The sequence below is a fragment of the Alligator mississippiensis genome, chromosome 4, assembly GCF_030867095.1.
Source record: "Alligator mississippiensis isolate rAllMis1 chromosome 4, rAllMis1, whole genome shotgun sequence".
In the NCBI taxonomy this organism is placed as follows: Eukaryota; Metazoa; Chordata; order Crocodylia; family Alligatoridae; genus Alligator; species Alligator mississippiensis.
The window spans coordinates 254729039-254744073 of NC_081827.1; the positions used below are offsets into that span (position 1 = coordinate 254729039).

The window sequence follows — 15035 nt, forward strand, 5'->3', positions numbered from 1 at the left end:
CCGGCCCATGGTTCCTGAGAGCTGGGTTCCTCATTCCCCTTGCCTTGGGGCTTTCACTGAGATGGTGGTACTGTACAGGGCACAGAGGAAGGAGAGAGGAGAACAGTGTCTGAGCTAGTAATAAAAGCAGGTAGTTTATCATTAGAAACCGCTCCGGTATTTGAAGGGCTGGAGGGTGGCCAATATACACATCTTTTGTGGTAAGAGTAATCCTGGGAATTGTGAACTAATGAGCCTCACATCAGTACCAGGAAAAATAGTCGAGAAAATCATTAGGAATAGAATTATACCGTGCCTAGCGGAGTGTAATGTGATCAGGAAGTAGTCGCAGCTCTGCAAGGCTATTGAGTCCAAACTTGAGGAGCTAATGCTGCTGAGGGCATAGGGAGGGCTTTTACAGGAGAGATGTTAGGGGCAGAGGTACTACTGGGAAGAAGGGTGGTCCATGTATCAATGGAGTAAGGGAAGGTGTCACTGTTGGCTCAGAGAAAACCAGGACACTAGGTGGGATTTTTTTAAATATCTGTCGGAGAAGTTTGGGTGGTTTCCAAGAGAAGACCCACGTAAATGGTTTCTGCCCAAGAAAAGCAGAGCCTGCAGGCTCAGAGATCCCAAGGCCAGAGGAGCATGCTGGTGACTGCCTGGCCCGGCCCGGCCCCCTGCATGCCCCAGGTTGCAGAGTTTTCACAAGTGATTCCTGTGCTGGGTGGTCTAATGGTTTCTTTGAAAGGACTGTTAGGGTGCTGAGGGAACAGGGCTTGGTGAGAAACACGGGATTCTGGAGGATGTGCCTGCTGCTGTTAGAGGAAGGAAATGACAAAATGTGGCAGCATGGAGGGGGTACCTCACACTGTCCGAGGAGGACCTGTAGCATCTGTCGTTGCTGCTGAGGATGGTTTACTGCGCTAGGCAGGTTCGTGGAGCTACAGAAAGGTCCAGAGCAACAGTCCAGAAAGCCCAGTGCTTTTTTCTTTGGTACTGAAAGTTCTGCAGTTGCAGAGGTGGAGACTCGCTCCTTTAGCCAAGGGACGACAGACGTCCTGAGCTGTATGTCCAGGGACCATCTCGCCTCCTGGGCAGCACGGGCAGACTCGGGAAGTCCTGTCCTCTCAACATGACTCCTCAGCCAGCTCCTGGCGAGGCCTTCACAAAGTCATCTCAGCTGCTGCGTGGTTTCCCCATCTGTGAAACGGGGAGAATAGCAGTCTCTGCTATGTGGTAGGGAAGCCGTGACACTTGAGTAGTAAGTAACTTTGACTGTCTAATGGGGAAGATGGTGCTGTTGCTCTTACGTTAAGGCTGAATTGTCTCGGGCCGTGCTGGGAGCGCCTCTGCAGTTCAGGGCCTTTGTGTGTTGTTTTACAGCATGCATCAAGGAGTCGGAAGATTAGCTGTTGTAATGCCCTCTTGCCCACGGCGGTCGGACTCGGTGGCCTCCGTGGTCTGGTCCCGTGACTCTTCTCGAGCCGGAGCTGTGCTGCAGCGTCACTGGGCAGGTTGAGGGAGAAGCTCCCTGCAGCCCTGTAACACTTGACAAGGCCTTTGTTTCTGCTGCTACCTTCATCAGCTGTCGGCAGCGCTGCAGGAGGCGGCTCCGTGCAGCTGTCACCTGGGGAGGCTCTTTCTACACATCCTGGCTCTCTGCCTGCTCCGTCTCTTCTTTGGGTAGAGGCTCAGCGGGGGAGCGGGCTGCTCGCACCCGGGGAGTGGCGTTAGGGCTGTGCGAGTGTCTCTTTCCTGCTGCTCTGTTGAGCCCATCACACCCTGTGGTGGAGTGAGGGGCCTGGGGCAGCAGGTCTGATCCATGAGACAGAAGTCAGTGGGTGGAACAGCTCTCTACGCTGCTCACAGGCCGGGTAGAAGGCCGGGCTGGGGCTGGGGCGCAGGGGAGGGGGTGGGAGGACACCCTGGGGCAGTGTCTTCTGACGGCTGCCAGCAGGTTGGTTTGCCTTCCTTGGGCTTTTCTTAGGCTTTCCATAGCTGTATTTCTCTGGCTGTGCATATGTGGGCTCTGTACCCTGGGGCCCGGGGATGCTGTGGGCTGACGGGATGAAGACGCAGCCAGGTTGACCTATTAGTGAGTGTACCCTCGTGGGGGCTGCACCCCTGTCTGCTCCCTCTCTCCACTTTGAGCGCTTTTACCCACACACGTTGTTTCAAATGCTATTTAAACTCTGGGAGCTCACACACCTACCTCTCTGCCAAAAGCCTGTCTACCTCCATGTGGACCTGTCTTGGTTTCTCTCTCGATGTCTTCTCTCCTGGGCCATCTGGCAGCTCGGCGTGATGACATCTGAGCTTTTGGTTTCTGCTGTCCCTCCCCAGAGCTCCCCTGTGCCCAGTTTTCCCTGAAACACCACTCTGCCTAAGGCAATGATTCTCGACCACGGTTCTGCGGCACTTGGGGGTGCCTTGAGATCCTTTCAGAGTTGCACGGGTAGGTGTGCAAACACGATTCAGAAGATAAACCCAGAGATTTCATACAAGAATCCATAGTGCTGAAAGCCTTCTGCCTTGCTGTGAGTTCTTGTGAACTCTTTCTGAGTTCTTGGCAACAGAATTGCTCTGTTGTTTTTCTGTAGTCAAAAATGAGTGAGACCTAAGAGCCGGCCTGTTCCAAGGGGACCTTGAGTCTAAAGTTTGAGAACCACTGACCTCTAAGGTATCATCCATGACTTGGCTCTCTGCTTTACCACAACCCCAGGCCACGTCTGGTTGCTCTAAAACGTGTTGGGCTGGGTGTGCATGCATGTGTATCCAGCTGCTGTCCTAAATTCAGGGCATGGTTTTACCTTACGGGCAGTCTTCTCATCTTCTCCTGGGGTCTTTGCTATTGCTGTTGACTTTGGGTGGCGATGTCTTCCTGCTGTGATGCATAAAGCCGTACGGTACCAAAGCGCATGCTTTGCAGGGACTTAAAACAGGGATCTTTTCTTTTTTCTGACATGACTGGGAATGGCTGGCAGAGCTCAGTTTGTCTGAACGTTTCCATTCTAAGCCATTTTTTTTCAGTGCTTGTGTTTCAAGTTAAAGAAGGGTTGTGGTTCAAAGGCAGCGACCCCAGTGCCAGGGGGTGGGTCTGGCAGGCAGCAGGACGGCCCTGGAGAATTGTGACAGAGGCCAGCAAGGTCCAGTTGTGGGCAAGCCCTCGACTTGTGTTGTCATCCCTGCATGAGCAAACAGGACAGGATGTTTAGGGTCTTATTCCCTTTTCCCTGGTTGTGCCACTCCTCCCCTACTCAGCCCTCATAGCTTCTGCGTGAGTGCCAGGGTCCTGCAGGTGTCGGGAAGCCGTGCTGTGGGGAAGGTGTCCAGGGGGCCACTGGACACATAGGAGCCCTGCTGAGGAGAAGGCATCTAAGGGGCTAAAGCCAACCTCTTCAGTGGAAGCTTCTGGCTGTGGGAGCCTGCCACGGGGCTGCTTACCTACAGCCCCTGGGAGCTCCGGGGTCCAGCACCTTTGAAAATCAGCCTGGATGTTGGTCTCCCAAATCAGAGACTGTGCTTGCTTTGAGAGCATTAGCTGAGCCCCACCTAGCCCGACGGGGCAGCGTGCTCGATGCTTCCCCTCCCCAGTCGCTCTGATTGCGCTGTGCCGGCAGTGGGGAGTGTCCAGTGCGGGCACTCGGGCTGCAGCCCAGCCTTTGTGCAGGTGTCGCACTGGCGCTGCCTCCCCCCTCCCACCGTGCTGTGCCAGGATGCTGAGGCGTGGAGGGGGAATGGGACCGGCTCCCTTCTCCAGAGAGGTGGCAGAGAACTGTGATGCTTCCCTGCTCTAGGCATGGTGGGAGTGTGGGGAAGATACCTGGGCCTCTTGCAGGGGGAGTGGGCTGCAGACATTCCCCTGCAGGGTGCCGGGGGTCTCTGAGTGCCCCTGCACTAGTGCAGGAGCCACTGTTCCCATAGGCTGTGGGCAGGATTTGAACCCTGTGTGCTTGTTTCTGACAGAAGTGTTTGCTTGCAGGGCACTCGGGTGTGGCTGCGGGAGCAGGACCAGCTGCAGCCGTGCACCGTTGGCTCCTGTGCAGATGGGACTGTGCTCTTCACCTCCGAGTATGGGCCGGTAAGTACATTGGAAATGCTGGCTTGGCCAGCACAGAGGGGAGCTGCAAGGCAAACTCCTCGTCTTCAGAGACCACCTTCTGCTACATGGTAACTGTCAGCTGTGATATTGCACTGCTGTCTGAGAGTCTGTGCTGCTTGCATGTAACATCTAGGACCACGGCAGTTGAGAAGGGCCAGGGAGACGAGTTCATTTGCTTGTGCACTTATCTCCGGCTGCCTTTACAGTGCATTGTGTGGAGCTGCTCTCGGGTCAGTCCACACTTCACAGCTACGTGAGCAGTGCTGCTGCTCTTTGCACCCCTGTGGTAAAAGTCTGCGGTGCAGACGTAGCCTTGCTCTTTCACTGATGGAGATGGGTAGCTGTTTCCCTGTTTGTCTGGGTCCCTCACGTGGCAACGGGGGAGAAAAAACAGTTTTAAAAATGCAACTTTAAAATCAAGTTAGCAAAAGGCTGTGTCTGGGGGAGAAGTGCAATGTTGGAAGCATCACCCTTGCCTTTTCTCTCATCTTGTGAATCTGAGTTGATTTCGCGATGTCTGTGTCCTTTTAAATGGCTGCCAGATGCCTGACCTGCTTCTCAGAGCCTGAAACAAACCACAGCAGCCTGTGCCCAGTTCACGTCCTGCAGCATTGTCCTCCACATACCGTGTCCCACAGATGTGCCCCATGGCTGGTGCTGGGGGCTGCCAGGTTCATTTTGGGAGAGACCATGGGGGGCCTGAGCAGATGAAGTCAGGAAGGTCACAAGTTGTGAGGGTGACAGCAGAAGTTCTCTGAAGTCTTGGTTGTGTTTATTGTGTGGGACAGGAGAACACTGTGCAGAGCCTGCCTCTGACACCGAAGCCCTCTGCACTCCCTGGGGCCTGGTCCTCTCCTCCTTCCAGGCCCAGGCTGCTTTAGTGACTTGCTCACCGTTAACGGTGAGGAAGCCTGCTCCTTGGGGAAGGTCACGGACGTGGTAGGAGAAAGGGAGGATTCAGTTGCTTGGAATCTTTGAGGCTGGATGCCTTTTTGGGAGGGCTGTCTCTACCCCACTGCTGGCAAACCGCCCAGTGCCAGGATTGCTGCGCGATGCTCAGGGGTTCAGGCCAGGTGACCAGATGGTCTCTTTCTCCTTTAAATCCCCTCTCCTGATGTTTGGTCCTGCTACCTTGCCTCCCCTCTGCTGCTCTCCCATCCTCCTCTTATTGCACCAGACAGCCTCGGCTGCGTTCAGATTTGTGGGTGTTTTCCTTTCTGCTGCTGTTTCAGTTTATTAGCCTGCTTCTTGGAAGGGAAGCCTACTGGTAATTTAATCCTGAAGCCCAGCACATATAAGCGTAGCGGGAAACTAAATTATGTACCAAGAGCTGTGGAGTACACACATGCTCAAACTGAATCATTCTGATTCTCATGCAGCTCCCTCCTCTTTCCTCTCCTTCTCGTCCTCACGTGTGACAACCTGTGTCTTGTTTGAGTGTCAGTCCCTGAGCAGCCTGGGTCAGGGGCTGTGACTTTCTGCTGGATTGCGGGAGGAACCCGGTTTGTTCTCGGGCTGTGACAGCAGCGATTTCTTGGGCAGTGGATTGACTGGAGGGCTTTCCCCACTGCCCCCTCTCTAGGCTGTTCTAACCCGCAGCAGCCCCACTTACAGGCTGGTGGACAAACTTGCTGCGTCTGTTCTGGACCTGACTTACAGCTGCCCAGTGCCAGGCATCGTGCCGGATGCTTGCTCTTGCAGCACCCCCTCACGCTTCCAGGGTCCTCCAGCAGCAGTCACATTCCCATTGAGCTGCTTCTGCTGGTCATGGGAATAGGTGCTGGGGTAGGAGCTGTGGATGGCTGGGATGCTGACACAGGATGGGGAAGGATCATTTCATGCAGTTGGGCCTGGGTGAGGACAGGCAGCGAGGCCTTCAGATGCCACAGTTCCTATTGCACTTTAGTCGTTGATAGTATCTATGGCCGTGGCTCCAAACTGAAGGCTGGGGAGGAACCTGCAGGGACACGAGGCAGGGGTCTGGGAGGGGTTGCATGGAGAGCAGCAGCCCTTGGGACCCTGGCTCATGTTCAGAAGAACTAGTCCCTTTCTAGGGCTGTGGCTGAGCACCTTGACAGGGGCAATGGGCCCCAGGGTGAGGGAGAGACCCTGATGCCCAGGAGAAGAGCTTGTGTCTCCCTGGAAAGGCCCCTTTTCCCCAGCTGCCCCTGGGGTGCTCTTCTCTTTCCCCGGGCTGCTCGCCAAGGTCCTCCTGCTGCTGGAACCTGCCTCTGGCTGAGCCTGGGAGACAGCGAAGGGAAGGCGTTGGCACGTGGCTGAGCCAAGAGCGGGCAGGGGCCGACGTGCTGCCTGCAGTGGGTCAGAGCAGGAGGGAAGCAGTGCTGGGGGAGAGAGATGACTGAGACAGGGCAAGAGCTATGGCTGCAGGGCGGAGAGGCGAAGGTGTGTCCAAGTAGCAGTTAAAAGGAGCTTACGTGGCCTTTGCCAGCCCAGCAGCTTTGAGGACTGTGTGACAGCATGCACAGGAAGAGGTTCCTAGAACCTGGAGCCCTACAGCAGAGTGCAGGAGCACGAGGGAGCAGAGTGTGTGCCTTTGGGTCTTGCTCCACTTGCCCACCCTTCAGGGACGCAGCCCCAGCAGCCATCTGGGAGGCTCCGGGCAGGGTGGCAGAGGCGGACGCAGGTACCCAGTGCATGTGTGCTTGGGTTCTGATTCATCATGGTGCCTGGCGCCTCCTCCTGACATCAGCTCTGTTCACCCCCTTGGCACTCAGGATCATAGCCTTTCCCTCCAAGCCCCTGTCCCAGGAGCTCCCTAGCTTCTCCCAGGGAGCCCTGAAAGTAGAGAGGCATTGGTCTTGGAGCCAGTGCGTGCTTCTCGGGCTCTCTCCAGAGGGCTCAGCTGCACAGGAATGGAAGGACAGGGCACCACAGTGCGTACCTGCCTCACATTGGGCTGGTAACGAGTGTTGCGGGTAAGGGGCTGGGGACTCCCTTCTCCCTCTACACCCCCTTTCACACTGTCGTTGGCTCCTTTCCCTCCTCTCCAGGTGTTCTGCCATCCAAAGCCCTCCCTGTCCAGGGAGAAGGTCTTGCCGATGCACCAGACCAGCGTGGAGGGTGTGGAGGACATGTCGACACTGGGAGACCTGCATGAGGCTGCCATCCTGCTCAACCTGCATCAGCGATACCAACAGGACAGCATCTATGTGAGTGTCAGGGCCAGGGCCAGGGCCAGAGGCCTGGCAACCTCTGCTTGCACATGGGAACATGGGTTTTAGCAATGCCTCGCCAGCGCTGGAGGGATGGTTTCACTTAGGGTAGGAAGGAAAGTCCCTTTCTGGTCCCAGGTTTCCCCTACAATTCCCCAATCAACCCCTTTGCCCCACTAGACCTGCCCCCACACAACAAGGGCCTGAGGTGCCTTGGGAGAAGAGACCTTGCCCTTGGGTGTTCCCTCTGGGGCTTTGGGACAGTTTTGCAAGGCAGGCTCCTCTGCCCCTCGGTGTCAGCAGCTAGACTGATCCCTGGATCCCTGCTCCTGGTGGCTCGTGGGATCAGCCTGGAGAGAGGGGGCCTTGAGGAAGGTCCTTTAGGGGCTCAGGAGAGGAGGCCAAAGAGGCCCCCCATGCTGCACCTGTGCCCAAAGCTTCTGATCGTGACAGAAAAATGTAAATCTCTGAACGGGTTGCATAGCAACTGTTACTAAGGCAACAGGACTGTATGCACCTTGTATTCCAGTAAATGATCAATTAAGTGACCCGTTTTCTGGGAATTCTCCTCTCTGCATCAGGATTAGTTTCTGTGCCTCAGTGATGTGGCCCCGCTGCCTGCGAGACCCCACCCAGGCAAGGCAGGCCCTGACTGCCTCCCCCTTCCTGCCTGTGAATCGGGTGCCTGCTTCCCCTCTTGTGCAGCTTTCACCCATCACCCTGTCTTTGCTGCTCAGCCATGGCTCCTCTCCCCTGGCTGCTCAGGCCCCTGAGGCAGGGACTCTGTTTTCAGCCCGTCTCTCACATGGGGAGGCCCCTTCCAAGCAGCAATAATAGCAGCCTCCCCCCTGAAAAGACCCGTCTGCCTCTGACTGCAGTGACTCTTCCTCAGCTTCATCTGCCTTGTCCAGCTCTTTAGTGTAACTTCTGTACTCTGGTTCCCAGGGATTGTAAGAGGCAAAGGGTGACATTTTCGGTGATTTGGGAATTGCTGAGGTTTTTGGCACCTTTTTGAAATGTGTTTTCAGTCAGATTAAACTCTGGAACAAAGTCTGGAAAATGAGGAAGAATGCCCCTATAAGAATAGTCGTGAATTAAGTGGGGGTAAAGAAATCACTGGGAAGTCAAAGGAAAAAACATACAAGTTATCGAGACGAGGAGAAACGCACCTGGGGAGTTCAGCTAACAACATTTTTGTACTTCTAAAAAGTCATACGCATGTGGAAGCCTGGAGGAAAGTACGCATGTCCATCATTTGTCTCCAAGAAGGCAAAGGATGATCCTGACAGCTGCTGTCCTGTAGATCTCCCCCCTCACAGAGCTAGTGCCACGAAGCAGTTGTGTGGCATTTGGGAGGTTTAGTCCCCACTGAACACTGCCTCCTGGCACAAGGCTTCTGCCAGCACCAGCTCTTCACTGAGCTCTGGATTGCAGGCAGGGCACCAACGTTATGGCCGCTCTGCTCAGCTGCTTGGTGTTATGCTGCAAACACATCCTGACTGGACCCAGACTTTTGTGTGTGTGCTGTGCCTAGCCACTGGGGACCCAGCTCTGCTGGTGCCTTTGGGCACTTCTGTGGTATAAACTGTTTGTGATGATTTTGGCTGCATCATAACTAACTGCTAGCACTTCTCCAAGCTCTGACTGCATATAGATCTGACTGCAGTGAAGCAGAACTCAAAGGAACATCTGTTGTAGGACCATCTGATTACTTCAATGATAGTACAGTGTGTCTCACAGGTGGATGTTGGCAATGAATTGATTTCAAATCCTCTTAATGACTTGGGAAATGAGTAAACAGAGCTTTAATCAAATATGCAAATGATACTACATTGACGGGATTGAGGACGATCAGGACAGTAAATAATACAAGAGAGCACAGAGAGACTGGAAGCATAGGCAGGAGATAAGGCAAGGAAGCAGCTAGAACTGAAAGGAGGGTAAAGATTAAGAGTCCAGTGCACGGAGCTGGGCTAAGGAAAGGAGGTGGGTATAACAGTGTGCAAATGTCTGAGGGGCAAACCTGCCCTGGCCTGCCCTGCCTTTCGGGGGACCCATCAACCTGGCAGCAAAGCATGTTCTCTTCATGTGTTGTCCTGGCAGCAAAGCTTGTTCTCCCTGTGATATGCCCCGGCACCAAAGCATACTCTCCCCTTGGCGTATTCAAGACACTTGGGGAAGGACCATCCCTTGTTTGCAACGTACCATGAACACATGGCTTTGCCAGGATGATAATCTTTGCAGGAGAGACTATCTGCAGTTAGAAGTGGGGAGTGTTAACTAGATGCAATGGGATGAGATGGAGGAAGGGAAAATGTAGTGTGATTATCCAGTGAGGTGGATGGCTGGGCATCATCTCCCAGGGGGAGGCGAGGATGCCCCATGGCTCGGGAAGTTTGAACCTCCCAGGGAACGTGCAGAACCTGTCAGACAACAGTCCTGCCCCAGCCCAGGATGACTGGTTTGGATGGTCTCATAAGGCTTTTCAATCCCTGGGGAGTCTCTGGGGCAAAGCCCGGCACATCCTACTGCACAAGCCAGTGCACTGTGTGCGCACCTGTGCTTCCCTCTTGGTGATAGCTGGGCTACTGCTGGCTGATCCTCTGCTCCGGGTCTTCCTGCCATTCCTGCTACCCCTGTGCACATGACTCCTGCCTCACAGGGTGCCAGTCAGTGCCCGTTGTGATGTGCTTCCAGCAGTAATTTCTGGGTTGCTCCAGTACTTGCTGCTCTTGGAAAGTCTGCAGCATCTCATCCGCTATCTGCTCCTGCCCTCCATCTGCAGGTGGGTATCGCCACGTGTCCAGGCATCATAGTGCATCTAGCTGCAGCGCATGGGTGACAGGATTTACATATGCTGCAATGGGCGAGTTTGGAAGTGCTGCGCTCTGCTGGCAAAGCACAGGCCCTGCAGCAGCAGTGCCAGCATGTGTGAGGTGGTTGAACCCATGTGGAAGGTGTGGGCACCCTGGTAAGGCCGCAGGCAGCCCCCGCTCGGCGCATGCTGCAAGGGGTGGGCAGTGCAGGGAGCTGTGTAGGGCCAGGGGATTTCGTACAGCCCCTGCTCGGGGCATGCCGCAAGGCATGGGCAGCGCAGGGAGCAGAGAACTGGGCAGGGCTGGGGAGCTTGTGCCCTGGTCGTCTTCTCATGTTTCTCAGCGCAACAGAAAGGTCTGAAATTAAAGGTCTGAAATCAGGTTGGCTGAAACATTTTGGTTTGGGTTTTCTTTTTTAATCCCTTTTCACATTTTTCTTTGTGGCGATGTCATAAAAGAAGAATGTTGTTAAACTGGAAATCTCGTGTTCCAGTGTCAAAATGCATTTTTTTCCTTTTTGTTTCTTTTCACAATCATTTTCACCCTCCAGTGACAGCACTTATTGTTTTGTGGTTTTTTTTAACCTGAATAAAATGCAGGTTGCCCCAAGATGCATTGTTTGTTTTTGGTCAAATAAATAATTATCTGAAACCCCCCACAACCATTTCCCCCAGCTCTGCTCTGTGAGCCACATGCTTAAGGCCAGCTAAAGACCTGAGGTAGGGGCGGCAGGGAGGATCGCTCTCAGCTGCTGAGTGGGATTCGTTATGGAATATGTCTCCCCCTCGCCCCCAAGCTGGAAGGCTCCTGCCTGTGGCCTGGCTCTTCCACTCAGGCTCGCTGCCTTGTGCTAGGTATAGGTGTCAGGTCCTGGCTTGCCTGTGGCTTTCCTGGAATGTTATGTTCTTGCTGTGTTTTGTTTTCTCCCTGTAGACGAACATTGGCTCCATCCTGGCATCTGTCAACCCCTACAAGCCCATCCCTGGTCTGTACAATGCAGCTGCCATAGACCTGTACAGGCAGCACTGCCTGGGAGAGCTGCCACCCCATATCTTCGCCACGGCTAATGAGTGCTATTGCTGCTTGTGGAAGCGTCATGACAGCCAGTGTGTCCTGATAAGGTCAGAAACTGAAGACACAGTCATTTTCCACGCACCTCTCCCCTGTCTCTTGTGTGTGTCCTGCATAGCACTGCCTGCATGCCTGCTGCACCCTGCCATGACCTCCAGTGCCTGCAGTCAGGGAGATGCCATGTATGCGATCCTGGGGGCACCTTCTCTCCTTTTTTACCAGGGCAGGACAATAGTGAGGTCTGTCTGTCCTGTGTTGCTGAGTGGGATTTGTGTCTTCCTCAACAGTGGAGAAAGTGGAGCTGGGAAGACGGAGAGCACCAAACTGCTTCTTAAATTCCTGTCTGCCATGAGCCAGTGCTCTCTAGGGGGACCGGCATCCGAGAAGAGCACCCACGTGGAAGAGGCCATCATGGAGAGCAGGTATGGGCCATCTCCCAGGGGTCATTGGGGCTCTGCAGTGCTGGGCCGCAGGCAGCAGCTGTCGGGCCTCTGTCTCCCAGAAGCCTTTCTACCTCCCTGAGGTACTGAGCCCTGCAAGGTGGTATGCTGGTGAGCACTGCTTAGGAACCCGAAAGCAAAAGGACAGGCCAGGTCTGTGCAAGGGGCACTTTCCAGCACCAGCTGGGTGGTTTGCCTTGAATGCCCCAATGGAGGCAGGTCCTCCTGCAGCAAGCTGTCCTCCAGTCCTGCCCTCCTGCATGAGACCTTTTTCCTGCACTGACTTGCACTGTTGCTTTGAAAGTTGCTCCTTCAAATCCTGCTCAGACCTGCCCTGGCTGCAGGGCCTGCAGTAGGTTGTGAAACCACAGGGGCAAGGCGAGGGGTCTGCAAGGGTAGCTGACATCAAACTCGTTGCAGCCTACAAAACCTGTTAACCATGTGCATGAAGAGTCTCTGTGATGACATGTTCCTTTCACTGTCGCTCTCTTCCTTTCTGCCCCATGCACTGACTTATTGAATCTGTTTTGACTTGTCTTTGATGAGGTTGTGAGCTGTGCAGGTCAGGGAGTGCCTGTACGGTACTGGTACACTAGCCCTGCGGATGGAATTGCAGTATGTGGCACCCTGGTGCATACCAGAGTCTAAATCTGTGCTCGGGTGACCTGTCTGGCCCCCACAGGAACCCTCAGTAAGGATCACTCACCCCTGTTTTGTTCCTGCTGCTCTGTGGAGGTGATTTTCTCCTTCCCGCACATTCTTTCAATGCATGGCTGGAGGCTGGCCAAGGGATGGCATGTCTGGTGCTGTCAGACCCAGATAAAGGACTAGGAAGGCTGGTGTCAGGAGGAGGTTACCTCGGAGGACAGTGCAGCAGACTGATGTGCTTTTCCTCCTCTGCCACTAGCTCCTTGGAGCAGCAGTGGGGCTCAGAGATCCTTCAGCAAGATGGCACAGAGGGGTCCCCAAACCCAGCAGCTAGTAGCCTGGGTAGGAAGGGATGGTAGCTGATCAACAGGCTGTGTCCTTGGGGAGGAGTCCCTGGAAGAACCTTGCTGGGGGCTCACACTGCTGTCGACTTCCAGGGAGAGGCTCGGGTCTGCAGGCTGTGCCTGGAGCAGGGCAGAAGCATCCAGAGGGGTAAATTATGAGAACAGGTTAGTTCTGCACTTCTCTTGAAAGTATGTGTTTGAACAGAGCTAAATGAAGGTTGGACCACTCAGAACCAAGAAATTGGTGCAGGAGGCTGGACTCTGAAAAGCAGCGAGCCAGGAAGGAACTGAGGGGTAGTCGGAGAAGCCAATGGACTGTGAGTTCCCACTGTGATGCTCAGGCAGCAGTGGCTGTTCTTGGAGGTGTGAGTGGGGGACTGTCAAGGAGGAGCAGAGCAGTGTCGATACCCGTGTGTGGCATCAGCAAGGCTGGGTCCATTCTAGTTGGCAGGGAGGGCTCCAGAAAGGAGCTGTAGCTCCGACTCAAGGCCTGGAACTAGAGGCTCCCAAAGTTTGCTCTGGTTCGTTTGTCCAAGCAAAGATTGAGCAGTGATATGGGCAGGGTGCATCAGGAGATTCCTGCAGGTAGGAGGCTCCTCCATCTAGCAAGCAAGGTCCATTGGCTGGGAGCTCAAGCCAGGCAAAGCTGCCTTTTCCTCAGTGGGGTAGTTAATGAGTGGAACTGTTTGTTTGGGGTCTGGTGGCTTCTCCCTTCCTTGGAACCTTTAAATCCAGGTGGGATGTCTCATCCTGGAGAGATGCTCAGATGCAGGTCTCTGTCAGTGGTGTTCTCTGACCCCAGCGGTGCTGTTTGGGGGTCTGGCGTTACAGGTCACATCAGGCTCCCTCGGTGTGGGTGGTTCGTGTGTGCTGTCAGAGTTCTGTCTGCAACGCCGTGCCACTGTCGAGCTCATTATTCCAGGAAAGAGACCGCATGCTTTGGGTCTGAGTGAGTAAGGCTTGGTTAGGTTGATTGTCCACAAACAAGCCTGGACACCAGCATCCATGACCAGCCTGGGTGTTTGCAGGCAGGAGCTGAACCCCAAAGCCCAGTATCCAAGATCCCAGGCCCATTTCCATGCACTTATCAAAACAATTTCACGTTTACAGCAGATGCATTCTGCTTCTCAAGGAGCTTACTTAAGCAGCTTCAGGTGACATTGCACATCCTACCTCTCCCCAGTTAACGCGCCTTTCCCACCAGCAGGGGCACCTGTGGCTGTAGTGCTCTGTACTGGTCTCACCAGTTCACTCACTATCTGTTGGCCTGGGAGGCACCTCTAGAACTAGCGAGCTGGTTTCCAGCATTGCTGTGCAAGCAGGACCTACTGTGTCCAGCTCCTGTCACCAGGTTCTTGGGCTCAGACACAGTTACGCTGTAGTGGGCACAATCCTCACTTGTGCTGAGCACCAGGCTGCAGGTGGAGGCTGTCATCAACCTGTAGAGACTTCCGCCTTGTGTCGTTTCCTGCTCCTACCTTTGTGGCTGAGATGAGGGAAGGACAGGTGGCTTTAAGTTGCCTCTTAGCTCTCTGCTGAGGGCTGGCCCAGCCTGCTGCACCCATTGAATCGGCTGCAGGGCCTCCAGCTGGCCCTGCCGGAAGGGCTATCTGTGCCCCTGCCGTGGTTTGGGCATCAGTGGAGCATGGTCCCCCTCACTTCAGGCTGCCTCGCCCAGCCAGCTGTGACAGACCTCCCAGAGGCCTGCAGAAGCCAGGGAGTCCTCAGATGCTCTGTAATGGGAGCTTTAAGGCTTTAAGGTCGCTTTCTGTGCTTCTCCAGGGACGCAGTGGCCGTGGTAGGGCCAAGGCTCTGGCCAGCCACACTCGGAAACCCAGCATAACTGTTGTCAGACCCTGGTAACTCAGACTCATTTGAGACGTTAGCTGCTCTCTGGTGTGCTGTGGTGGTGACTGCAGCAGGCACGCATCCAGACCCTACCGGATGCCGTCTTCGTCTCAGTGGTGTAAATCTGAAGTGATCCCCTGCTTGCTTGTTCTTTTTCAAGCTCGTGCTTCGAGGTTCCTCAGAAATCCAGCTTGCGAGACCTCCCTCAGCCCAGTTGTGTTTGCTTGGTGGTCTCTTGCTTGTGCTTTCCCCTGGTTACATGTTCTTCTGTCACACTTCCCTCTCTCTGACTTGGTCGCTTTGGAAACTTGATTTCTCAGGGCAACAAAATTCAGGACAGTCTCCAAGCTTATTGTGCTGTGCTGTGACTTTGAAGTCAGGGGTACTCGTTGCATTTTGAATTCTAATGTGAAAATGCTGAAATTGTTCCACTGTAACAGGAAAGCAGTGGCAGAGGGGTCCTGAAACTGTCAGGGACGGGTTAGGTGTTCTTGCTAGTGTTTGCTTTGTTTTCTCAGGGCCTCTGCTCCATCCTGTTCCTCCTTGGCTTCTCTCCTGCCTTTGCTGTGTTGCTCACATCCTCCTCCCTGACCTTGTCCTCCCTTGGCTTT

At 54.5% G+C, this 15035-nt stretch overlaps 1 protein-coding gene across 1 annotated transcript in view; it reads left to right on the forward strand.

The window, feature by feature from the left end:
• LOC102567908 (unconventional myosin-X) overlaps window positions 1-15035 on the forward strand; it is a 160005-nt gene that overhangs the window by 13752 nt on the left and 131218 nt on the right. The window contains exons 2-5 of the mRNA XM_059727606.1: window positions 3965-4063; window positions 7096-7254; window positions 11007-11194; window positions 11432-11566. Coding sequence (XP_059583589.1) covers window positions 3965-4063; window positions 7096-7254; window positions 11007-11194; window positions 11432-11566 — 581 coding nt within the window. The remainder of the gene's footprint in view (window positions 1-3964; window positions 4064-7095; window positions 7255-11006; window positions 11195-11431; window positions 11567-15035) is intronic.